Raw genomic sequence first — 26,140 nt, 5'->3', positions numbered from 1 at the left:
GGAAAGAGTATGTTAAATGCCTGGAAGTGAGAATTCGACGTAGTATTGAAACAACTCCGTTCAGTCCACTTGGAACTTTGAGTATTGGATGGGGCCTGGCGAGAAAAATTGTTAAGAGAGTGAAGGGCCAAATCACGTAGGATCTTGTTAGCCACATTAAAGAGTTTAGACTTTATAACAAGGGTAGTGATGAGTAGTTGAAAAATTAGCATAGGAATAAAATAATCAGATTTGTATTAAGAAAGGTAGCTCTTCAATGTAGAAAATGAATTGGAAGCAGGGAGACCTATTAACAGGAGGCTGCTGAAATTATCTGATTGAGAAATGTTTATGGCCTTTAATACTACAGTAGTGAGAATGGAGAGAAGTAGATGGGCATGAGATTTTAAAGTAGTGGAATAGGTAGGTCTTAGTGATTGATAATATTGATTGTATAAGTAACTTGAAGGGTCTGGCATGTTGCCTAGATTTTTATCTTGCTCAAGTTAGTGGATGGTGATTTCATGCACTAGTGGGGGAGGAGGAAGAATTTGGAGAGGGGTAATAGGGCCAAGGTAATAATTTAATTAAGGTATTGAATTTCTTAGATCTGTGAAATAATGGGGATGATACCCTCCAGTGAATTGAAGAGTAAGTGGGTGTTGGGAAGTGAGTGTGTTTAACTTTTAAGAAATTTAGCTGTAAAGAGAAGGAAGGAACTAAGGGGATAGTTACGGACTGGCTTTTTTAAATTGAGTTGTGCAGGAGAAAGGAATATTTTCAGATGGGAATATTCAGGGACATACAAAATGCAATGTTTTTCTTTGGTAATCAAACAAATTTAAAGCTAAATCATTGGGGGATAATTCAAATACTGCTTTGTCAAATATAGTAGTCATTACCCACATATGGCTATTTAAGTTTAAATTAAAGATAAGATAAAATACAAAGTTTGGTTTTTAGTTTCACAGGTTGCATTTCAAGTATATTCAAGTAAGTATAGCTAGTGGCTACCGTATTAGACCACGCAGATACAGAATGTATCCATCCTCACAGAAGGCTCTATTGAACATTTTGTGCTAGAATGGAAATATTTTATTCATTCATTCAATCAACATTTCCTGAACACAAAAGTTTTAAACACTCTTTTAGCATTGTTCTAGCTAAGGAGACATTGCTATGTAAGTCAGAAAGCTCTGCCTTTGCAGTTTACATTCTAATATGGGAAAGGGGTCAAAATAGGTTAGATGCTTTGGAGAAAAACAAGAAAAAGGGAGAGTGTGCTTTTATATGGGGTGTTCGTGGATAGACTTCCTGAAAAAGGGACATTGAGCAAAGAGGTAAAGCAGAAGAGAAAGGGAACCATGCTAATATTTGGGGGAAAAGCATTCCAGGCAGAGGGAAGAACAAATGCAAAGGCCCTGAAGTACCTGCTGCACTTAAGAAACTGTGTGGAGTGCTCACTTCAGCAGCACATATACTAAAATTGGAATAATACAGCAAAGGTCATTAACATGGTGCCTGTGTGAGGATCATTCAGAAATTTGCGAAGTGTTCCATATTTTTAAGGATTAAGAGGTACAGACTTCCAGTTATAAAATAAATAAATCACAAATGAAAAGCATAGCATAGGGAAGAATATAGTCAGTCAAATTGTAATAATTTTGTATGATGACAGGTGGTGACTATACTTAATTGTAGTGAGCACTGAGTAATGTGTAGAATTGTCGGATCAATAGGTTGTACATCTGGAACTAATATAACATTGTCAACTATAGTTTGATAAAAACAAAACAACTGTGGGGAGGCTAAATGCAACTAGAGTAGAGTGACAGAGGAGAGCATAACAGGAGTTGAGATCAGAAAGGGTCTTCTTGGGTACTTGCTCTTCTTTCTGTCAGGAATGCTCTTCAAGATACTAATGTGGGGGCAGCCCTGGTGGCTCAGCGGTTTAGCGCCGCCTACAGCCTAGGGCGTGATCCTGGAGACCTCCCTCTGCCTGTGTCTCTCATGAATAAATAAATAAAATCTTAAAAAAAAAAACTAATGTGGTTTTCTTTCTTACCTTCCTCAGGTCTTTGCTCAGACGTTGCTTTCTCAGGGTGTCTGTCCTTGAACACCCCACATAAAGAATTTTGGCATTTACTCTGAGTGGAATAGGAAACCATTCAAGAATTATGGGCAAAAGAATAATTATGTTTCTGACTTAACATTGTAGAAGGATCAAATCTGGCTGCTGGGTGGAGAATACACTGTAGAGAGCAGGAGTAGATCTAGTGAGACCAATTGGAAGACTATTGTAATAAGTGAGAGATGATACTGTCATAGATCAGGTTGGAGAGGTGGAGGTGGTGAGGCTTGGTCAGATCTTGGTTATATTTTGAAGTCAGCAGAATTTTCTGGGGGACTAGGCATGGAATATGAAAGAGAAGTATTAAGGGTGACTCCAGTGTTTTTATTTTGAACAATTTGGGAGGGCTTTGCCAGTTACTGAGATGGAGGAAACTAGGTTTAGCTGTGGGAGACTGGAGACTAGGTATTCCATTTTGCTTGAGATGTTGCTTAAACAGTTGGATACCCAAAGGCTGTGGTTAAGGAGAAAGATCAAGTGTGCCGATGGCAATTTTGGAATTTTTTAAGGATATACACGGTAAATTTTCATTAGTTCACATAAAAAAAAAATCTTTGTTACAGTTAAAGATGCTTTAAATTAATTTTAATTTCCTTAGGTACCAGGTACTGCAGAGAATGCCCGGTCATGTGTCCGAGCTTATTTTTCTGATCTACATGAAACTTTGTGTCGTCAAGAAGAAATGGCTTTAAGTGTTGTTGATGCTCACGTTCGAGAAAAACTGATTTGGCTCAGGCAGCAACAAGAAGATATGACTATTTTATTGTCGCAGGTTTCAACAGCCTGTCTCCATTGTGAAAAGACTTTGCAACAGGTAGGTAGATTACTTTGCCAGCTGGCTTCTTGTTTAGGTTCCACTAACAGGAAATTGGAGAGGAAGGCTGGAGGGTAGAGGTGGTTTCCTTGGGGTTCCCATTTGCTTTGGGTTCCTGTGAATTTCACTGCTCACATGAGAAGACCACTTTCCTTAGAGACCTGAGTTTAGATTTCATGGGGGCTTTCCTGTAAGTTTCTAAGTTTTAATAATCTATCCTACAGTTGCTTCCTCCATGATACCTCAGAGTTCTTTTTACCCTTTCAGTTACCTAGTTAATAACTACACCTAGTTAATGGTTCTTCATATTAAATTCTTTGAGTTCACATAACTGGTATAGTTTTTTTTTCCTGATTTGGACTTGAATGATATAATATGCATTGTTTATCCTTCTAGATGTTGACTAGATGCATCTTATTTATCTTTATATCTGGATAGAAAAAGCTTAATAAACAGTTGTTCAGTTCATAATGAATAATCAGCAATCAGCTACACAGCAAAATCAGAAATGGATTATCTTGATCTCATTTACTCGAATACTTCAAAGTATTTTTATATTTATTATGTTGCAAAGTATGCTCGTAGTTACTGATATATTTAGAAGTTTTTTAGAGTTTCTGAAGCATTTCATCAGAATTGTTAATGATACGATATTATCTCACTGTGTTAATGCAAATGAAATTAGGGTCTTACAGTCATTCTTCATATTGACTTAAAATTTTTTTTTAAGTTTTATTTATTTAAGTAATCTCTACACCCATTATGACCCATCATGGGGCTCCAACTCACAACCCGGAGATTATGAGTCATATGTTCTTCCAGCTGAGCCAGGCAGGTGCCCCCACTTTTGCTTTGATTAATGGTCATAGAACCCTAACTCTAACCAGTATTCTTCAAAGTTCCTGCTACAGAGATAATTGAACAGACGCATGGTAGACCATGTACATGTTTATTACCAGTTTTGAGAACAAAGCTTAATTATCCTTCCCCTCCAAAAAAATGATGCATCATCTAAGTCCAAGGTATGATGCTAAGTGGTGACGATTTGTCTGTTCATTTAGCAAATATGTTTTGAGTGCCTACCATGTGCCAGGTACATTCTAAATATATATGCTATATTGGTAAAGAAAACAAAAAAAAAGCTATAATCTTGTGGAATTAGCATTTTAGCATGACAAAGATAAATTGTAAACTGTGATCATATCTAAATAAGTAGATTATATAACATGTTAAAAGTGGTAGGAACTAGGTACAAAAAAAAATGAGGGTCCAGCAGACTGTGTTCTTAGATAGTGTAAGCATCATTCAGAGAAGGTGAGATTTAGGGATGCCTGGGAGGCTCAGTGGTTGAGCATCTGCCTTTGGCTCAGGGCATGATCCTGGGGTCCTGGGATCGAGTCACGCATCAGGCACCCTCCATGGAGCCTGCTTCTCCCTCTGCCTATGTCTCTGCCTCTCTCTGTGTCTCAAATAAATAATAAATAAATAAATAAATAAATAAATAAATAAATAAATAAATAAATAAATAAATCTTAAAAAAAAAGAGAGAGAAGATGAAATTTGAGCAAAGCCTCGAAAAGGAAGAAGGTGAAGGAATTTGTTCAAGCCCTAATGTGGGGAAGAATAGTCTAGCTGAGGAAAGGATTAGAATAGAAACCCTAGGACACCATGCCTGGTGTATTTGAGGAACAGCAAAAAGAGACCACTGTGGCTGGAATAGAGTAAGTGAAGAAAAGGGTAATGGAAGCTGAAATTGGAAGTAATAGGGAATTATCTGTAAGGAAGGCTTTCTGAGTCACTGGAAGGACAGACTTAAGCTTTTATTGATTGAAATGGAGAAGTCATTGTGAAATTTTGACAAGAATGACTTTGATGTATAAAAAAATAGATTGAAGGAGAGTCAGGATGGAAGGAAGGAGTTAAAAGAAAGGAGGAGTTTGGAGACTTCTGTAGAATTCCACATGAGAAAGAATAGTGGCTTAGCTTGTGGGAGTGAAAAGTGTCCAGATTTTGGACATTCAGTGGGATTCATTTATTTGTAGGGCATGAGAGAGTAGAAGGCAAGAATTGCAGGGTTTTTGTTCTGAGCAACTGGGGCAACATGCAAATAATAAGCAAAGTTTATTAATTCATAATCAGCTAATGTAAATATGCAACAGTGAGCAAAGACTGTAAACACCATTGCTCTTGTGGCGCTTACATATTATTGGGAGATCTCTATCTTACGAAGAATATATTGGTACGTGTGTAGAATTATATCTGGAATATTTGAGAAACTAGAAAGTGCTTGACTTTGAAGAGAGCCTGGGGATCTAGAGGGGAAGGGAGACTTTTCAATTTCACCTTTAGTCAGTTTTTTTAAAACCAACACCTGTATATCTGAGATCATTTTAAAAAGTACAACATACATACAGAAGTGTGTGCATACGTGTTCAGCTTGCTGAATTTTCAGACTGGACATTACCATGTAACTAGCACCCAGATTAAGTAACAGAACACTAGCAGCACCCCTAGAAACCCCTCAGACTCCCTTCTAGTAACTACCTGCTTTCCACTGAGGATAAACCATACCTTGACTTCTAATGCATACCTTATTTTTGTCTCTTTTGGTAATTAATAAAAAAGGAATCTTCATGTATGAAGTCTTCATGTCATTTCTTCTTTTACTTGACATTATGTTTGTGAAATTCATATCAGGTATAACTGTGGCTCATTCTCATTGTGGTATAGTGTTGCCTTTCTGAATACACCACAATTTATCCATTCTTCTCTTGAAAGAATTCTCTTAAATTATCTGTTAATGCCCAATTATTATCCTAGTCAAATTTACATTTTAGCTAACTTTGAATACTGTTAAATGAATTATTCTTGATTTTTGGTGGTCTCTCTTTTTTCCTTATCTGTGTAAAAGTTTACAAGAAAACTATTCTCTTTTCTAGGATGATTGTAGAGTTGTTTTGGCAAAACAAGAAATTACAAGGTTACTGGAAACATTACAAAAACAGCAGCAGCAGTTTACAGAGGTTGCAGATCACATTCAGTTGGATGCTAGTATCCCTGTCACTTTTACAAAGGTAATCACTTTACTTCATTTTTAGGTATCATTTCTGATAAGTCATAATTGTTTTATGTTCCATGATAATCAGCTTGAAGAGACAACTAAGAAATTCATAGGTTGTTTTTTTTTTTAAAAACTTTCATCAGTGCATAATAGAAAGTGGTATAATGAATCTCCGTGTACCCATCACCCACTTTAACAATTAAAAACTTTTTTTTCATCCATCATTTTCCCCATTCCCTTTTTCTTCCTGAAGTCTCTCAGGTTATTTTGGAACAAATGTCAACGTATCATTTCATCTATGAAATATTTTTGTGTGTGTTTGTGAAAGGTAAGGACTGTTTTAAAAAACATAGCCAAAATATTGTTAAAAACCTAGAAAATTTAATAATGAATCTCTAATGTTAACATGATCGTTACTTAGATTTCCTAGATGGCTAAAAAAAATTTTTGTTTCTGGAAACAGAATCCAACCAAATAAGGCTTATGCTTGCCGTTTGGTTGGTATATTTTAGTCTCCTTTAAAATGCATGGCCTCGAGTGCCTGGGTGGCTCAGTTGGTTAAGCATCTGCCTTCAGCTCAGGTCATGATCCCAGGGTCCTGGGATGGAGCCTGTTGTTGGGGAGTCTGCTTCTCCCTCTCCTCCTGTCTCTCCCCACTGTTTGTGCTTACTTTTACTCTCTATCAAATAAATAAAATCTAAAAAAAAAAAAAAAAAAAAAAAAAAAAGTGATTTGCTCCTAATTTAAAAGGTTCATGTGTTTCGTTTTACTTTCCCTTTTTAGGGTCTATTTTTTTAGAACTAAATCTTATTTTATAATAATGTGAAACACTTTTATGGTCCGTAGTCAAATCTATAAAGCAGGGTTCATTTAGAGAAGTCTAGTTCTATCCACTTGTCTTTCTCTTTCTGTGGAAAACCATCAAGAATTTTTTCTTAGTTTTTTTCATCATTTAGAAATAGAAATACATTTATATATTTGTATGTACGCTCATCACATTAAAGGTAGAAGACAGGGATGCCTGGGTGGCTCAGCAGTTGAGTGTCTGCCTTTGGCCCAGGGTGTGATCCTGGAGTCCTGAGATCGAGTCCCACATTGGGCTCCCCGCATGGAGCCTGCCTCTCCCTATGCCTGTGTCTCTGCCTCTCTCTCACTCTCTCTCTCTGTGTCTCTCATGAATAAATAAATAAATCTTTTTTTAAAAAAAGGTAGAAAACATTACATATTTCTTTACCTTGTTCTTTTCACATAAGTGTACATCCTAGAGATTATTCCATAGCAGTATTCAGTGACATTATTTATTCTTTTTTTATAGCTTCAAGATACTTTATTGTGCAGATAATACCACATTTGTGTGTGTGTGTGTGTGTGTGAGAGAGATAAAAAACTTAAAAATTACCATCTTAACCTTTTTTTTTTTTTGAAAGAGAGAGCAAGTGGAGAGGGTGGGGATGGTGGAGAGTGGCACAGGAAGAGAGAAAATCTCAAGCAGTCTCCATGCTCAGCATGGGGGGAGCCCGATGCATGGCTCAGAACCCTGAGATCATGACCTTTCTGTTTCTTTGTATTTGAGTACTCTAAATACCTCATATAAGTGGAGCCAAATAGCATTTGTCTTTTTGTGACTGGCTGATCTCAATTAGTATGGCCTCAGAGTTCACCCATGTCGTGGTATGGGACACAATTCTCTTTGTTTTAAGGCTAAATAATATTGCATTGTTTGTATATACCACATTTTGTTTATGCATTCATTCATTGATGGACATTGGGTTGCTTCCACATCTTGGCTGTTATGAATAGTGTGGCTGTGGACATGGGTGTACACATATTTCTCTGAGACCTTGTCTTCATTTCTTTTGCATATATATCTGGAAGTGAGATTACTGGATATGGTAGTTCTATTTTTAATTTTTTGAGGAAAAAATTATGTTTTCCATAGTTGTACCAAATTGTAATTCCCACCCACAGTGTACAAGGATTGCAATTTCTCGACATTTTCATCAACACATGTTAATTTTGTTTTGTTTTAGATAGTAGCCATCCTGATGGGTGTGAGGTTGGTATTTCATTGTGCATTTGATTTGCATTTCTCTGATGATTAATGAAGTTGAGCATCTTTAAATATGCTTAATGGCCAGTTTATATCTTTTAGGGAGACATATTTTTTTTTTTTTTTTTTTTGGAGACATTTTGTATAAGTCCTTTGCCTGTTTTTATTTTTTTATTTTTTTTATTTTTTATTTTTTTTTAACCTACTGTGGATGTTGGATTATCCATGAGATAACAATTTATTTTTTTTCAGCTTTTTTTTTAATTTATTTTTTATAGGTGTTCAATTTACCAACATACAGAATAACCCCCAGTGCCCGTCACCCATTCACTCCCACCCCCTGCCCTCCTCCCCTTCTACCACCCCTAGTTCGTTTCCCAGAGTTAGCAGTCTTTACGTTCTGTCTCCCTTTCTGATATTTCCCACACATTTCTTCTCCCTTCCCTTATATTCCCTTTCACTATTATTTATATTCCCCACATGAATGAGAACATATAATGTTTGTCCTTCTCCGACTGACTGACTTCACTCAGCATAATACCCTCCAGTTCCATCCACATTGAAGCAAATGGTGGGTATTTGTCATTTCTAATAATGTATACATAAACCACATCTTCTTTATCCATTCATCTTTCGATGGACACCGAGGCTCCTTCCACAGTTTGGCTATTGTGGCCATTGCTGCTATAAACATCGGGGTGCAGGTGTCCCGGCGTTTCATTGCATCTGTATCTTTGGGGTAAATCCCTAACAGTGCAATTGCTGGGTCATAGGGCAGGTCTATTTTTAACTCTTTGAGGAACCTCCACACAGTTTTCCAGAGTGGCTGCACCAGTTCACATTCCCACCAACAGTGTAGGAGGGTTCCCTTTTCTCCGCATCCTCTCCAACATTTGTTGTTTTCTGCCTTGTTAATTTGCCCCATTCTCACCGGTGTGAGGTGGTATCTCATTGTGGTTTTGATTTGTATTTCCCTGATGGCAAGTGATGCAGAGCATTTTCTCATGTGTGTGTTGGCCATGTCTATGTCTTCCTCTGTGAGATTTCTGTTCATGTCTTTTGCCCATTTCATGATTGGATTGTTTGTTTCTTTGGTGTTGAGTTTAATAAGTTCTTTATAGATCTTGGAAACTAGCCCTTTATCTGATATGTCATTTGCAAATATCTTCTCCCATTCTGTAGGTTGTCTTTTAGTTTTGTTGACTGTATCCTTTGCTGTGCAAAAGCTTCTTATCTTGATGAATTCCCAATAGTTCATTTTTGCTTTTGTTTCTTTTGCCTTCGTGGATGTATCTTGCAAGAAGTTACTGTGGCTGAGTTCAAAAAGGGTGTTGCCTGTGTTCTTCTCTAGGATTTTGATGGAATCTTGTCTCACATTTAGATCTTTCATCCATTTTGAGTTTATCTTTGTGTATGGTGCAAGAGAGTGGTCTAGTTTCATTCTTCTACATGTGGATGCCCAATTTTCCCAGCACCATTTATTGAAGAGACTGTCTTTCTTCCAGTGGATAGTCTTTCCTCCTTTATCGAATATTAGTTGACCATAAAGTTCAGGGTCCCAAAAAAAAAAAAAAAAAAAAAGTTCAGGGTCCACTTCTGGGTTCTCTATTCTGTTCCATTGATCTATGTGTCTGTTTTTGTGCCAGTACCACACTGTCTTGATGACCACAGCTTTGTAGTACAACCTGAAATCTGGCACTGTGATGCCCCCAGATATGGTTTTCTTTTTTAAAATTCCCCTGGCTATTCGGGGTCTTTTCTGATTCCACACAAATCTTAAAATAATTTGTTCTAACTCTCTGAAGAAAGTCCATGGTATTTTGATAGGGATTGCATTAAACGTGTATATTGCCCTGGGTAACATTGACATTTTCACAATATTAATTCTGCCAATCCGTGAGCATGGAATATTTTTCCATCTCTTTGTGTCTTCCTCAATTTCTTTCAGAAGTGTTCTATAGTTTTGAGGGTATAAATCCTTTACATCTTTGGTGAGGTTTATTCCTCGGTATCTTATGCTTTTGGGTGCAATTGTAAATGGGATTGACTCCTTAATTTCTCTTTCTTCAGACTCATTGTTAGTGTATAGAAATGCCACTGATTTCTGGGCATTGATTTCGTATCCTGCCACGCTACCGAATTGCTGTATGAGTTTTAGCAATCTTGGGGTGGAGACTTTTGGGTTTTTTACGTAGAGTATCATGTCATCGGTGAAGAGGGAGAGTTTGACTTCTTCTTTGCCAATTTGAATGCCTTTAATGTCTTTTTGTTGTCTGATTGCTGAGGCTAGGACTTCCAGTACTATGTTGAATAGCAGTGGTGAGAGTGGACATCCCTGTCTTGTTCCTGATCTTAGGGGAAAGGCTCCCAGTGCTTCCCCATTGAGAATGATATTTGCTGTGGGCTTTTCGTAGATGGCTTTTAAGATGTTGAGGAATGTTCCCTCTATCCCTACACTCTGAAGAGTTTTGATCATAAATGGATGCTGTATTTTTCTTTAATTTTTTTTAATTTATTTATGCTAGTCACAGAGAGAGAAAGAGAGAGAGGCAGAGACCTAGGCAGAGGGAGAAGCAGGCTCCATGCACCGGGAGCCCGATGTGGGATTCGATCCCGGGTCTCCAGGATCGCACCCTGGGCCAAAGGCAGGCGCCAAACTGCTGCGCCACCCAGGAATCCCTGTATTTGTCAAATGCTTTCTCTGCATCTAATGAGAGGATCATATGTTCTTGGTTTTTCTCTTGCTGATATGATGAATCACATTGATTGTTTTACGGGTGTTGAACCAGCCTTGTGTCCCGGGGATAAATCCCTTGGTCGTGGTGAATAATTTTCTTAATGTACTGTTGGATCCTATTGGCCAGTATCTTGTTGAGAATTTTTGCATCCATGTTCATCAGGGATATTGGTCTGTAATTCTCCTTTTTGGTGGGGTCTTTGTCTGGTTTTGGAATTAAGGTGATGCTGGCCTCATAGAACGAATTTGGAAGTACTCCATCTCTTTCTAACTTTTCAAACAGCTTTAGGAGAATAGGTATGGTTTCTTCTTTAAACGTTTGATAGAATTCCCCTGGGAAGCCATCTGGCCCTGGACTCTTGTGTCTTGGGAGGTTTTTGATGACTGCTTCAATTTCCTCCCTGGTTATTGGCCTGTTAAGGTTTTCTATTTCTTCCTGTTCCAGTTTTGGTAGTTTCTGGCTTTCCAGGAATGCGCCCATTTCTTCTAGATTGCCTAATTTATTGGCGTATAGCTGTTCATAATATGTTTTTAAAATCGTTTGTATTTCCTTGGTGTTGGTAGTGATCTCTCCTTTCTCATTCATGATTTTATTAATTTGAGTCTTCTCTCTCTTCTTTTTAATAAGGCTGGCTGATGGTTTATCTATCTTATTAATTCTTTCAAAGAACCAACTCCTGGTTCTGTTGATCTGTTCCACAGTTCTTCTGGTCTCGATTTCGTTAAGTTCTGCTCGAATCTTTATTAACTCTCTTCTTCTCCTGGGTGTAGGATCTATTTGCTGTCTTTTCTCTAGCTCCTTTATGTGTAAGGTTAGCTTTTGTATTTGAGTTCTTTCCAGTTTTTGAATGGATGCTTGTATTGCGATGTATTTCCCCCTTAGGACTGCTTTTGCTGCATCCCAAAGATTCTGAACGGTTGTATCTTCATTCTCATTAGTTTCCAGGAATCTTTTTAATTCTTCCTTAATTTCCTGGTTGACCCTTTCATCTTTTAGCAGGATGGTCCTTAACCTCCACCTGTTTGAGGTCCTTCCAAACTTCTTGTTGTGATTTAGTTCTAATTTCAAGGCATTATGATCTGAGAATATGCAGGGGACGATCCCAATCTTTTGGTATCGGTTCAGACCCGATTTGTGACCCAGTATGTGGTCTATTCTGGAGAAAGGTCCATGTGCACTTGAGAAGAATGTGTATTCAGTTGAGTTTGGATGTAAAGTTCTGTAGATATCTGTGAAATCCATCTGGTCCAGTGTATCATTTAAAGCTCTCGTTTCTTTGGAGATGTTGTGCTTAGAAGACCTATCGAGTATAGAAAGAGCTAGATTGAAGTCACCAAGTATAAGTGTATTATTATCTAAGTATTTCTTCACTTTGGTTAATAATTGATTTATATATTTGGCAGCTCCCACATTCGGGGCATATATATTGAGGATTGTTAGGTCCTCTTGTTGGATAGATCCTTTAAGTATGATATAGTGTCCCTCTTCATCTCTCACTACAGTCTTCGGGGTAAATTTTAGTTTATCTGATATAAGGATGGCTACCCCTGCTTTCTTTTGAGGATCATTCGAATGGTAAATGGTTCTCCAACCTTTTATTTTCAGGCTGTAGGTGTCCTTCTGTCTAAAATGAGTCTCTTGTAGACAGCAAATAGATGGGTCCTGCTTTTTTATCCAGTCTGAAACCCTGTGCCTTTTGATGGGGTCATTAAGCCCGTTCACGTTCAGAGTTACTATTGACAGATATGTGTTTAGTGTCATCATGATATCTATTCAGTCCTTGTTTTTGTGGATTGTTCCACTGAACTTCTTCTTAAAGGGGAATTTTAAGAGTCCCCCTTAAAATTTCTTGCAGAGCTGGTTTGGAGGTCACATATTCTTTCAGTTCCTGCCTGTCTTGGAAGCTCTTTATCTCTCTTTCCATTTTGAATGAGAGCCTTGCTGGATAAAGTATTCTTGGTTGCATGTTCTTTTAATTTAGGACCCTGAATATATCCTGCCAGCCCTTTCTGGCCTGCCAGGTCTCTGTGGAGAGGTCTCCTGTTACCCTAACACTCCTCCCCATAAAAGTCAGGGATTTCTTGTCTCTTGCTGCTTTAAGGATCTTCTCTTTATCTTTGGAATTTGCAAGCTTAACTATTAAATGTCGAGGTGTTGAACGGTTTTTATTGATTTTGTGGGGGGGGGGGGATCTCTCTATTTCCTGGATCTGAATGCCTGTTTCCCTTCCCAGATTAGGAAAGTTTTCATCTAGAATTTGTTCAAATACATATTCTGGCCTTCTGTCCCTTTCCGCACCCTTGGGAACACCAATTAAACGTAGGTTTTTTTTCCTCAGGCTGTCGTTTATTTCCCTTAATCTATCTTCATGGTCTTTTAATTGTTTGTCTCTTTTTTCCTCAGTTTCCCTCTTTGCTATCAACTTGTCTTCTGTGTCACTCACTCGTTCTTCCACCTCGTTAACCCTGGTCGTTAGGACTTCTAGTTTGGATTGCATCTCATTCAATTGATTTTTAATTTCTGCCTGATTAGCTCTAAATTCTGCAGTCATGAAGTCTCTTGAGTCCTTTATGCTTTTTTCTAGAGCCACCAGTAGCTGTATAATAATGCTTCTGAATTGGCTCTCTGACATCGAATTGTAATCCAGATTTTGTAACTCTGTGGGAGAGAGGACTATTTCTGATTCTTTCTTTTGAGGTGAGGTTTTCCTTCTAGTCATTTTGCTCAGTTCAGAGTGGCCAAAAGCAAGTTGTATTGGGAAAAGGAGAAAAAGAGAGGAGAGAAAGAAGAAAAGAAAAAGAGAGAGAAAAAAAAAGGAAGATAAAAAAGAAGAAAAAAAGAAAGGAAAAAAGGGGTGGAGGAAGGAAACAAATCAAAAAGCAAAACAACAACAAAAAAAGAAAAGAAAAGAAAAAAAAAGAACAACGGGGGAGTATCTTCTGATTCTGTATATACTCTAAGTCTCTTGACTTCCCCTGGAAATTGTCCTTCTAGCTGGTCTTCTGGGGGAGGGGCCTGTTGTGCTGATTTTCAGGTGTTAGCACTTGGGGGAGCTGCTCTTCCCCCTGCCTGGTGCAGGGCTCAGTGGGGGTTGTTTACCCGGTGAGGCCCCAGGAGGAACAACCCCAGTGGCGGGGCAGCTCTGGAAACCTGGATTCAGCCCCCGCAGGAACTCCTGAGCTCTCCGTCTGCAGGGCCTGGAGGCTCCGGGGCGGGGCCGCTGATCTGCTCAGCTCGGGGCAGGAGCGTCCTTGCTGTCCTGGGCCCTCCCGGCCTCTGCCTGTCCCGGGGGGAGGCCGGATCCTGGGCTGTGTCCCGGCGCCCTGTGCTCCCGGTCTGCGCTGTTGGATTCGCGCTCCCGGCCACGCAGTCCCCTCCGCACAGAGCCTCTTCCTCTGCCCGAGCCCCTCCGAGCTGCTCCGGTCCCGCCGTGCGCGCTGCAGCCCTTAGGGAGCTCGGCGCACTCTCCCGGGGCGCAGGTGCCTGTTAGTGTCCCAGGGAGCCCGAGGGCATCCCCGCCCTCCTGGGTCCTGCTCCAACTCCCTGCGAGCCCCTTTCCGCCCGGGAAGGTCGGTGCAGCTCCTGCGTCTCCGGGACGAGGCTCTCCTGTCCTGGGGACACTCGCCCCGGCCTCAGCCTGGCTCCTCGCGGGGCCCCTCCCCCTTGGAGGCCTTCGTTTCTTTATTTCTTTTTTCCCCGTCTTCCTACCTTGATAGAAACGCGAACTCTTCTCGCTGTAGCATTCCAGGTGTTCTCTCTTTAATTCTCAGGCCGAATTCATAGATTTTCAGGATAATTTAAAGGTTTTCTCGGTAATTTGGTGGAGACAGGTGATTTGGAGACCCTGCTCTTCCGCCATCTTGCCCCTCCTCCCCTTTGCCTGTTTTTAATTGAGTAACTTGATTTTTTCTTGTTGTTGAGTTGTAGGAGTTCTTATATATTCTGGATAAGAATCCATTCTTAGATATATAATTTGCAAATACTTTGTTCCATTTGGTAGGTTGCTTCTTCACTTTGTTGATTGTATCCTTTGATTCATAAAAGTTTAAGATTGATATGGTCCCATCTGTCTACTTTTGCTTTTGTCGACTTTGTTTTTGGTGTCATAACCAAAAGAAATCAAAGCCAAATCCACTGTCATGAAGATTTGCACTATGTTTTCTTCTAAAGGTTTTATAGTTCTGGGTGTCATTTTGGAACTTTTATCCATATATTTAAAATCCAAGTATTTATAATTATATACTTTGTAAATCTATCCTTTTATCGTTATATAATACCTTTTGTCTCCTATGACAATTTCTTATTTAAATATTTTTATTTATTTATTCATGAGAGACAGAGAGAGAGAGAGGCAGAGACACAGACACAGGAAGAGGGAGAAGCAGGCTCCATGCGGGGAGCCCAACCCAGGACTTGATTCTGGTTCTCCAGGATCACACCCTGGGCTGAAGGTGGCGCTGAACACTGCTGAGCCCCTCCGGGCTGCCCGACAGTTTCTTATTTAAAGTCTATTTTGTTTAATAATAGGATAACCACCCGTGCTCTCTTTTGAGTATGATTTACATGGAGTATCTTTTTCTTTTCCTTCACTTTCAGCCTTCTTGTGTCCTTAAATATGAAGTGAGTCACTTATAGACAGACAGCATATTGTTAGATCTTGGTTTTTTTTCAATCCATTTAGTCAAACTGTGTCTTTTCCTTTGGGAGTTAAATCCATTTATATTTCAAGTAATTATTAATAGGTAAAGACTTATATTATCATTCTGTTCATTGTTTTTTGTATATCTTATAGCTACTTTGTCCTTCCTTTTCTCTTACTGCCTTCTTCTGTGTCTTAGTGATCTTTTATAGTGTCATCATTTGATTCACCTCTCATTTCCTTTTGTGTATATTCTGTGGATTTTATGTGTTTACTATTGTTATTACAGAGAACATCTCATTTTAACATTCTATTTGAAAGTGATAACAATTTAACTTCTTTTTCATATAAACCTTCTATTCTTTTATAACCCCATTCCCCATACTTTATGTGATTGATGTCACAGATTACACCTTTGTACATTATATACCGGTTACCAAGGCTTATATAATTTTTTAAATGTTTGTTATTTCAGTTTTCTAAGGATAGATTCATGCAACAAAATTATAATAATACAGGTTGCTATTTGTTCGTGTAATCAGAAGAATGAATAGGAGATGAAATAATTGACAAGGGTATTATAAATAAAAGTATAAATGCTAATACTTAACTCCATATCAAAATAAGAGGATTTAAATTTTTAAAAATTACAGGACAATAGAGTTCACATTGGACCAAAAATGGAAATTCGAGTTGTTACGTTAGGATTAGATGGTGCTGGAAAAACTACTATTTTGTTTAAGTTAAAACAGGATGAATTCATGCAGCCTATTCCAACAATTGGTAAGTATGAGTACTGCTTTTTACTTTAATGGATGCTTTATAGACACTCTAGCTTACAGCTGAGTTCTTGGAGGTCTTATTTTATGCCAGTATGGCATTGTGGTGGGCTCTTTACATAAGCATGTCTGAGAAAAACAATGCAAGATTCAGTGGCTGTTGGATTGAAATGTAGATGGTGGGATATTAAGAAGTAACAGATTTGTGGGATCGTTGGAAGGATTAAAGGGTGGTGAGGGTTAGGGGAAAGGAGTGGTAGTAGTGCAGAGCTGTTAGGTATTTGAGTTTCAGGATCTAAAGATCCTGGTGGAGGTATAGAGGACTAACAGCTGTTAAAGGTATATCTTCCCCATATGTGTTTATTAAGACTGGAGTTGGTTGGGCTGCAGTAGATATTGCTGTATGAAGATAATTTGTATTATCACAATTATAAATAGTGGGTCGCCTATGTTTGGTGTGTTACTGATTATAAATATAAGTTCAGTATTAAAGTAACTTTTTTTTGAAAACAGGTTTTAATGTGGAAACTGTAGAATATAAAAATCTAAAGTTCACTATTTGGGATGTAGGTGGAAAACACAAATTAAGACCATTGTGGAAACATTATTACCTCAATACTCAAGGTAAGAGTCAAAATGGTATCTTAATTTTTCAGAATTTTAGGATGCCAGTTTTCCTAGGAAAGGAATTGATTTAACTAGTGAAGCTTATTTTATTAAAAAAGTTAAGGTGGAAAGAGTGGGATCTGTACTTAGGTTTATTTCATGAAAAAGGTCATAATTATAGCTTAAAACTTACTTACCTTATACCTAGGCAGTTAAGAGTACATACTGCTTGCCGCTCTTAACAATTAAAGTACGTTATTAGTATTCATAAGAGTGTGATCACTGCCTATACTGTGATGTAGAGTAGAATTCTTGGTGTATGTTTCTGCTGCTCTCTTCAATTCAGTTAAACATTTTCCTCATTACAATCTCTCAAAAGCTCCATTCCTTCATTTCCATTCACAGTTATTTGTTTTCTGCAGAAGAACCTGCGGTGGTTTACTTTTGGCCAAACTGAGTTTTATCACATATTTCACCTAACATTTATTAATATTTGGGCCTCATTCTATGCTTTTGCTTATACCAAACATAAAACTAATGTTCATGCCACCTGTTTTATATATATTCATACTTTCCACCTAAAAGAAAAACTTGGGATTTTTTTTTTTTTTTTTATGATAGTCACAGAAAGAGAGAGAGAGAGAGAGAGGCAGAGACATAGGCAGAGGGAGAAGCAGGCTCCATGCACCGGGAGCCCAACGTGGGATTTGATCCCGGGTCTCCAGGATCGCGCCCTGGGCCAAAGGCAGGCGCCAAACCGCTGCGCCACCCAAGGATCCCAAAACTTGGGATTTTTGATATTGAATTTAGTATAAGCCATTGATTAATAAGGGAAAAAATGGGATTTTGAACATGAGGAATGATTGAAAAGTCAGAATGTTTAGCTATCATAAGGTACCTGGAAAGATTCCAAAAGAGAATCAATTCACTAGGTACTTGTGAAATTTCTGCTATGTGTTTTGAGTATAGTATATATGGAAAGTGCTGTGCTAGACACCAAAAGAGATACTTTGCAGAGATAAAGGTGGTGATTTATTTAGACTATTTTTTGGCAAAGGAAGTAGTAATCAAAGAACAAGTAGCATCATAGGCCATGAAAGAAGCCTTAACAAATTCAAAAAGATCGGGGGATCCCTGGGTGGCTCAGCGGTTTTGCACCTGCCTTCGGCCCAGGGTGTGATCCTGGAGTCCCGGGATCAAGTCCCGCATTGAGCTCCGTGCATGGAGCCTGCTTCTCCCTCTGCCTGTGTCTCTGCCTCTCTCTGTCTCTCTCCTCTCTCTCTCTCTCTCTGTGTCTCATGAATAAATAAATAAATCTTTAAAAAAAATTCAAAAAGATCAATGTATCTTCTCTTTACCTTTTTAAAAAATATTTATGTCCTTAGTGTGAATGGCAGAGGGGCACAGGGAGAGGGAGAAGGAAAGGAAGAATCTCAAAGAGACTCCCTATGGAGCCCTACGTGGGGCTCAACCCCATGATCCTGAGATCATGACCTGAATGAAAATCAAGAGTCAGACGCCTAAGCAGCTGAGCTACCCAGGAGCCCCTCAATGCATCTTTTCTGACCACAATGCTATGAAACTAGAAGTCATCCACAAGAAAAAATATGGAGAGACCACAAATATGTGGTGGCTAAATAACATGTTACTAAATAATTAAGGGGTTGGGCAGCCCCGGTGGTGCAGCGGTTTGGCGCCTCCTGCAGCCTGGGGTGTGATCCTGGAGATCCGGGATCGAGTCCCACATCGGGCTTCCTGCATGGAGCCTGTTTCTCCCTCTGCCTGTGTCTCTGCCTTTCTCTCCTTCTCTCTGAATAAATAAGTAAATCTTTAAAAAAATAATAATAATAATAAATTAAGGGGTCAACCTGAAAAATCAAAGAAGAAATCAAAAAGTACATAGAAATAAGTGAAAATGAAAGCACATGGTTCAAAACCTTTGGGACGCAGAAAAAGCTGTTTTAAGGGGGAATTTTATAGCAATACAGCCTACCTCAAGAAGCATGAAAAATTCAAATAACCTAGCCTACACCTTAAAAGAGCTAGAAAAAGGACAAACATAGCCTAACCAGTAGACAGAAGAAAATAATAAAGATTAGAGCAGAAAAAGGAACCCTCTTGCACTGCTGGTGGGAATGCAAACTGGTGCAGCCACTCTGGAAACAGTACGGAGTTTCCTCAAAAAGTTAAATTTAGAACTACTGTATGAACCAGCAATTGGACTACTAGGTATTTACCCAAAGAATATAGAAACACTAATTCAAAGGGATATATGCACTCTGATGTTGATAGTATCATTATCAGCAATAGCCAAGTTATGGAGAGCTCAAGTGTCCATTGATTGATGAATGTGTAAAGAATTGGTGGTATACATATACAATGGAATATCACTTAGCCATAAAAAGGAATGAAATCTTGCCATTTGCAATGACTTGGATGGAGCTAGAGAATATAATAAATAAGTCAGAGAAAGACAAATACTATATGGTTCCACTCATGTGGACTTTAAGAAACAAATAAGCAAAGAGGAAAAAAAGAAAAACGAGAAAGAGACTCTTAAACTGATAGGTATCGTAGAGGAGATAATGGTGGGGATTAAGAAGTGCATTTGTTACAATGAGCATCGGATGATTATAATAAAAAGCATTATTTGGGAAATCATGGGAGGTATATCCCCATTAATTAGGAGAAAAATGCCCACATACACAGCACTTTGTTTTGATGGAGGAAATGTTTTAAATCCTGTTATAGATGGGAAAATGAAGAAGGTCGAAAAGTTAGGTGAACTATATGAGGTCATACTGTTAAGTACTGCTAGGCCCTCTTGTAGGCAGCCTTTCTGTGAAAAACATAGTAGATAATAGACTAAGCATAATACAGTAAGGAGAGCATTAAAATATTTGGTCCATTTACTGAGAGTTAACAGATGACTAATTCAGTTTTTTTTTTCCCCTAGCCGTTGTATTTGTTGTTGACAGCAGTCATAGAGACAGAGTTAGTGAAGCACATAGTGAACTTGCAAAGTTATTAACGGAAAAAGAACTTCGAGATGCTTTGCTCCTGATTTTTGCTAACAAACAGGTAACACGTATTTCTGAATACTATTTGGTAGTTTTGTTTATTCTACATTACAAGGTAACTGGAAAGATTTCAAAACAGATAATTCAGTAGATACTTATGAAATTTCTGTTGAGTATTTTATAAATACAATGTATATGCAAAGTGCTATACTTGGTACCTTGGAGTATATGGGAAAGAAAGAAATTGATGCTTACCAGAAACTCCTATATATGTATGTGAACGTGTAAGTGACTGTGTATGAGATTCTAATACATAGAAAACTGGCAAGTCACTTCAGTAATATTAACATGCTATGGGAAATTAGAGTAGTTCTAAAGGTGGCATCTTGTAAAAGATTTGTAAAAAGTGGGATTTGAGTTGAAATTATGGATAGGACTTTGAATTCATATGTGAAGGAAAGAACACCATAGGCAGAGAAAATAAAAGCATAAATAGGGAGCATCAGCATATCTATATGTAAAGGGCAAATAGAGGATGACGAAAATCTAGAATAACAAATAAGGTCTAGACTGAGAAATTTAGGTTTTATTCTGTGACAGGAAAACCATCAAAAGGTTTTTGGACTCTGCATTTTAAGACCATAGTCTGGGGGTAGAATACAGAATTAGGGGGAAGGGACTAGAGACAGGCATACACAGTAAATCGCTGCAGTAATTCAAGTGAGAGAGTTAGCAAGATCCTCAATTAAAGGAATAGAAGGGTGGAAGCAGATTGGAAAGAGTTTATGAACGTAGATTTGTTAGAATTCTGTGTCTGAATGGGGAGGGTAAAGGACACGGGGAAGCTGCAGATTCCTAGATCTGAGCCTATGCTTCTAGGAGGATGACAAGTGCAGTAGAGGGGCTAACATGTCATAAAAAGGAAGGGTAGGATGGCGAATAAAAGGTTTTCCTCATAAAAAATAAAAGGCAAACTACTAAGAGCAAGATACACTTTGCTTTACTTATTGAAAAAGACACGTAAATAAGACAAAGTGAATCCCACTTTTCATCGTTAAAGATAAAAATGTTCATAATCTTCAGACTCATATATACTGTTGGTGTGGTTATTAGAGACATTTTCTTGGAGGGCAATTGGGCAGTACCATACCTATCAAAATTTTAGATGCATATACCTGTACCCTGCAATTTTACCTCTAGGAAAGTATTCTACAAATATCCTAAAGTTATCCTACAGATAATGGTGCAAATGAACGTGGGTAAAAATGTTACATATGTATATGTATGTATTTGTAATAGCACATAAATAGGAGTTCAGAGTAAATATTAAGAATAGGACTGGTTGGGCAGCCCGGGTGGCTCAGCGGTTTAGCACTGCCTTCAGCCCAGGGTGTGATCCTGGAGACCTGGGATCGAGTCCCACGTCGGGCTCCCTGCATGGAGCCTGCTTCTCCCTCTGCCTGTGTCTCTGCCTCTCTCTCTCTCTCTCTCTCTGTGTGTCTCTCAGGAATAATAAATAAAATTTAAAAAAAATAAAAAAAGAATAGGACTGGTTAAGAAAATTAATGTAGCACCTACACCCAGGAATGTAATTCGATGTTAAAAATAATGCTGAAAGTCTACTTGTCCAGATAATGGAAAGATAATTATCTTCAAGATGTGTTCAGTAAAAAATTTAAAAAAACTAAAGGATGTTTATTTGCATGAATGTGCATGGAAATTATCTGGACAAATATATAAAATATCATAACTGGTGGTTGCTTCTAGGAAGTAGGGGTGTTCGGGGGTATTTGGAGTGGGAATTTAGTAACTTCATTTTATAAATTCTATGTATGAGCCATTTTTGTGATACAGATGTGTTAACCTTTTTAAGTCAATGCCTTATGACTCAGGCAGTATCTTTCATTCAGGCTGCATTGCCTTTATTGATTTCACTGTGATGTTATTCCTACAGACTATATTATAAATGATCTTAATCACAACCCTACTTTTCTCTCTATTAATTACAGAATAGTTACTGAAAGGTGAATTTAGGTTTTAACTTTAGGCTTTTGTTAGAATGGCACCAACAGAATTCTATATAAATAATTTTGATGAGTGGATTATAAAAATTTTGTTATGTATATATCTTTCAGGATGTTGCTGGAGCTCTGTCAGTAGAAGAAATCACTGAACTTCTCAGTCTGCATAAATTGTGCTGTGGCCGTAGCTGGTATATTCAGGGCTGTGATGCTCGAAGTGGTATGGGACTATATGAAGGGTTAGATTGGCTCTCAAGGCATCTTGTGGCTGCTGGAGTATTGGATGTTGCTTGATTTTAAATGCAGCAGTTCTTCAAAGTTTTGTGGTTAAGAGTTACTTTGCACATAATATAAGAAATTCTGCACTCAAAGTTAATTTAGGATGTATACTTAAAAGGACTTTGGGGAATTGAGTACAATATTGCTTTTTAAAAAGTTACTCTGTAGTAAAATTTAAATATTTGAGCAGATTAAAATTGCATTAAATAGGGACTTAGTGAATATACATTTTTTAAAAACATAAATTTGTTATTTTTTTCACATTATATGTGAACCATATACTGGGAAAGAAGTAGTGAGAGAAAGGGTAAGGTGAAGATTTATTCTTTCAGTGAAAAAGGAATAGCCAACTGAGTGCCTAATGGAACCTCTGTGTGAAGCAAGTGAAACATAGCTTCTCTTTTATCTTACCTTTTCACTGGATTTGGCAGTATTTAGTAACAAAGCAGCAGTGATTTAATGAAAGAATCCAGACTGTATCTTTGGGTAGTAGGATTACTTCTATGTTTATTATAACAGAACACCTTTAATGCTAAGAACTATAAGCTGCAGAAAATTAATATTTTATAATGTTTTATTAAAACTTTCTCTAAGCCCTTTTGTATAAAACACAAGTGAGTCATATGACGTTATCTAACTAGGTATGACTGTCAGATTAGTATTAAACTGAAGAATAATTAATAATAAAACTGTGAAAGTCAGTTATGTTGTAGTTAATCTTCACTTATGAAAGACCCATTTCCCGGGTTGAACTTAGATATATTATTTCCTAGGTCACAGCTCTAAATTGGTCCTTCTATTTTCAACACATTTAAATTAGTTAGAGTTTCTTTTTAAAATAATATTGCATCCTTAGTGGGAACGATTATAGGGTAAAATGTAGTAAGTTACACATAGAACCAGGGTTGTTGGCTTTACATAAAAAAAAAAATAGAGATCTAAGTAGAAAACTACATTTACCTTAAGAGAAGCAGTGGAGAATTAGTTACTTTAATAGCTTTCCCAAAATAAGTGCATTTATCTTGACAATAAAATGTTATCAAGGCTCTTCATGATAAGGCCTTGAAAAGTTAGTTGAGAAAGAATGTGTCTAAGGAAATGTTCAGAAAGTTTACATCACCTTTATTAATGCAGTGTTGTAAAAGTTTAAAAATTTTGTGCTTTTTACTGTTTTTCATTTTTTAAGGATACTCATTATGGCAGTACGATTTATATTTAAACATAGCTAGATTCAGTTTTATTATTTTTTTAAAAGGCTCTTCATCCTTTAGGATGAGGTTGAGTCCTAAGTCGTCTTAGTTGAACTGCTAGGAGAGGTAGGTCCCTCTTTGGTGGTACTGTTTTTGGTTCAGTCTCTTCAAATGTACTTTTGTTTAAAATAAACAACAAAACTTTTAGAAAACAAAGCATTAGAAAGAAGTCCATCAGTGTTATGGGCAGTGTGTAAATAAGTAAATATTTCATCCTTTATTTTTCAAGTAAAAGTCATGCTGTTACAAGTGTAATTTGTGCATATAAGTAACACTTATGAATTAAATTATTTAATATTTGATTACAATAACTGTGAAAAATAAAAAAATGTGTTAACATTTGCCTGTGAGCCCTTGACCTGCTTTCTCTACTAGGTAATTGAAAAAGAAAATCTAACACTAAAATGTAAAGTTGTTTTCCTTGTAAATTATTAAGTTTATTTCACCAATTTTGGTAAACTTTGTAATTCACATTCTTAGGATATTACTAAACACAATGTAAAAATTGTGCTTAGACTTGATTATAATGTACATAACAGTGTTCGTGTGTGATTTCTTTTTTTTTAAGAAATATTTTTCTCAGGCCCTTACTACTATTTATGGTTGTATTCTTTCCCTAATCATTGGTTAAGATTTTGCTAGTTCCCTCTGAGAAATGTCAAACTTAATAATGAGAGAGATGTCTTAAATACAGTCTATTAGGATTTGCCTCCTAGCTCTGAATTTCTGTATTAAGCTAAATATTATTGTATGGTTTATGTAAAGCAGGTTTACAAGTGTGTAGCCCTGGTCTGTAATATCGGAATGCTTTATTATCACCAGAAGCCATTATTTGCATTACATATAGACAGCAATAAAATGTTAAAATCATTTTAAGGAAGTCTTATCATTATTCTATAAGTTCTGTTTCATGTACCATCTATCTACTAGTATAATTAGTAACCACCTAAAGTCCTATTTATGCTGTGGTTATGAGAAAGGAAACAAAATGGGGTAGGGATTGACTTCCATGTCAAATCTGAGTTTATTAAAGATTTAGAAATAAATAAAGCATTCTGTAGTTGCAAAGTAAGCCACACTTAAATGAGCATTATCTAGACAGAACTAAATTTTTGCATTAAACATCGTGAAACCCGTTTTTTTAAATTTTAAGTAACTGTTTTAGAAAATGGCTGAGAATACTTAGGTGCAGCCTTATGAACTAATATTGCCAAAAGAAAGACATTTTCCTTAGCATTGAGATACCTTTCAATTTGCAAAGTGGTTAATAGGGAAGAAGACAGTTACACTTTTCCTAAAAAAATAATGAAGAGGATGAATATGTATCAGATGATATCCTGCTAATAATAATTTAAAACATGCTTTACAAAAAGATACTGGCAATGTATATTTTTAGGTCTACTGACTGTTAAATTTGTGACATGAAATGGAAAAATTCGTTAATCAACTAGGATTTTTCACTCAACCAAAATAACTATGTTTGGCAGAATGGGGCATCACCACCACTTGGTGGCAGTATTATAAAAAATTTAGGATTAAGTTTTCAGGAATGAATAAATTGCTTGGGTGATGTCAAGACATCTAAAATAGTAAGTAAAGGTAAATGTCACAGTGAAAAGTCATTTTATGTCTAAGTTCTGCTTTATAAAAGGAGGACATAATATTAAAGTAGCATAACTTGGGGGCGCCAGGGGTGGCTCAGTCAGTGGCTCAGGTCATGACCCTGGGGTGGGTCCTGGGGCTCCCTGCTCAGCCAGGAGTCTGCTTCTCCCTCTGCTCCCACCAGCCCCCCGCCAAAGTCATGCATGCACTCTCTCCCTTTATCAAATAAATAAATAAATAAAAATCTTTAAAAAAAAAAGTAGTACAACTTGGTACATTAATCCATCTCACAGGTTTGTGGTACAAAATGGATAAAGGAAGTAATCCTGTTTGTCAACAGAAGGAAAAGTGTAAGTTTAGGTTGAAACATAAGAATGTGAATTCCCTAAATAGGTCTGTTGAACATGCTCCTCCTTTAACTACTTATTCTTCTTTAACTTCAAGAATGGAAATAAGAAGCCATGGTTCTTAATAGTTATGAAGTCAGGAGGGAAAGTGAAGAAGAAATGAAATCAATAGAAGACTTAGAACTCATTTTATTGCTCAAACTCCTACTAATTACTCCATTATTAGCTACTAAAAGTTTTACTTAACATACACTTTTTCTCAATGGTCTATTTAGTAAGGTAAAGAAAGATACTATTATTTGAGGACAGAAAATTTGAATGTAGCTACATGAGGAAAATAATGTGAAAATAGTAAATGAACCTGTATATAAAAATAAGGACTGAAATACTACTTTATTCTCATACTTAAACACCAGGTGTAATACTCATTTAAATGTGACTTACTTAGAACTACAGAGCTATTTCTAAATCTTTAATAAACTACAACTTGCTATTTATTTAGTGAAATTTTACTTACTTCTACTTACTCTTTTTAACAATGATTAAAAGGCAAAATTATTTGGCACAAAACACAAACCCAAGAAAAGAAAGGAAGTGGTACATTATTATGAGATCCTGGTATCCTTTCTTAGTGGATCCAAAGAAACATGAAGGCAGATTATGTACCATAATTTTTTAAAAACCTAAGGAACATATGCATACAATTCTCATTACTCAATATGGTTTTGAGTAATTACATATAAGGAGTACTGTTTGCCCAAATTTAGTCCATTTCAGTTTATTATCTCCTAGGATGAGAAATACTACAAGGAAAACCATAGGCA

At 37.2% G+C, this 26,140-nt stretch overlaps 1 protein-coding gene and 1 non-coding gene across 4 annotated transcripts in view; both read left to right on the top strand.

The window, feature by feature from the left end:
- The window catches only part of TRIM23 (tripartite motif containing 23), a 37,310-nt gene extending 13,073 nt beyond the window's left edge, over positions 1–24,237 (top strand). For all 3 annotated transcript variants that reach the window (XM_077898011.1, XM_077898010.1, XM_077898009.1), the window contains 6 exons: positions 2,709–2,924; positions 5,864–5,998; positions 16,066–16,195; positions 16,705–16,815; positions 19,754–19,878; positions 21,953–24,237. In XM_077898011.1, the coding sequence (XP_077754137.1) occupies positions 2,709–2,924; positions 5,864–5,998; positions 16,066–16,195; positions 16,705–16,815; positions 19,754–19,878; positions 21,953–22,132 (897 nt within the window). In that variant the 3' untranslated portion in view covers positions 22,133–24,237. The remainder of the gene's footprint in view (positions 1–2,708; positions 2,925–5,863; positions 5,999–16,065; positions 16,196–16,704; positions 16,816–19,753; positions 19,879–21,952) is intronic.
- On the top strand, positions 1,436–1,545 carry LOC144314998 (U6 spliceosomal RNA). The gene has a single exon (XR_013380821.1). It is a non-coding gene; the product is annotated as a U6 spliceosomal RNA (small nuclear RNA).
- Positions 24,238–26,140: the final 1,903 nt, after the last annotated feature.

Source organism: Canis aureus, chromosome 5, assembly GCF_053574225.1.
Source record: "Canis aureus isolate CA01 chromosome 5, VMU_Caureus_v.1.0, whole genome shotgun sequence".
NCBI lineage: Eukaryota > Metazoa > Chordata > Mammalia > Carnivora > Canidae > Canis > Canis aureus.
This window is presented reverse-complemented; position numbering and strand designations above follow the sequence as displayed.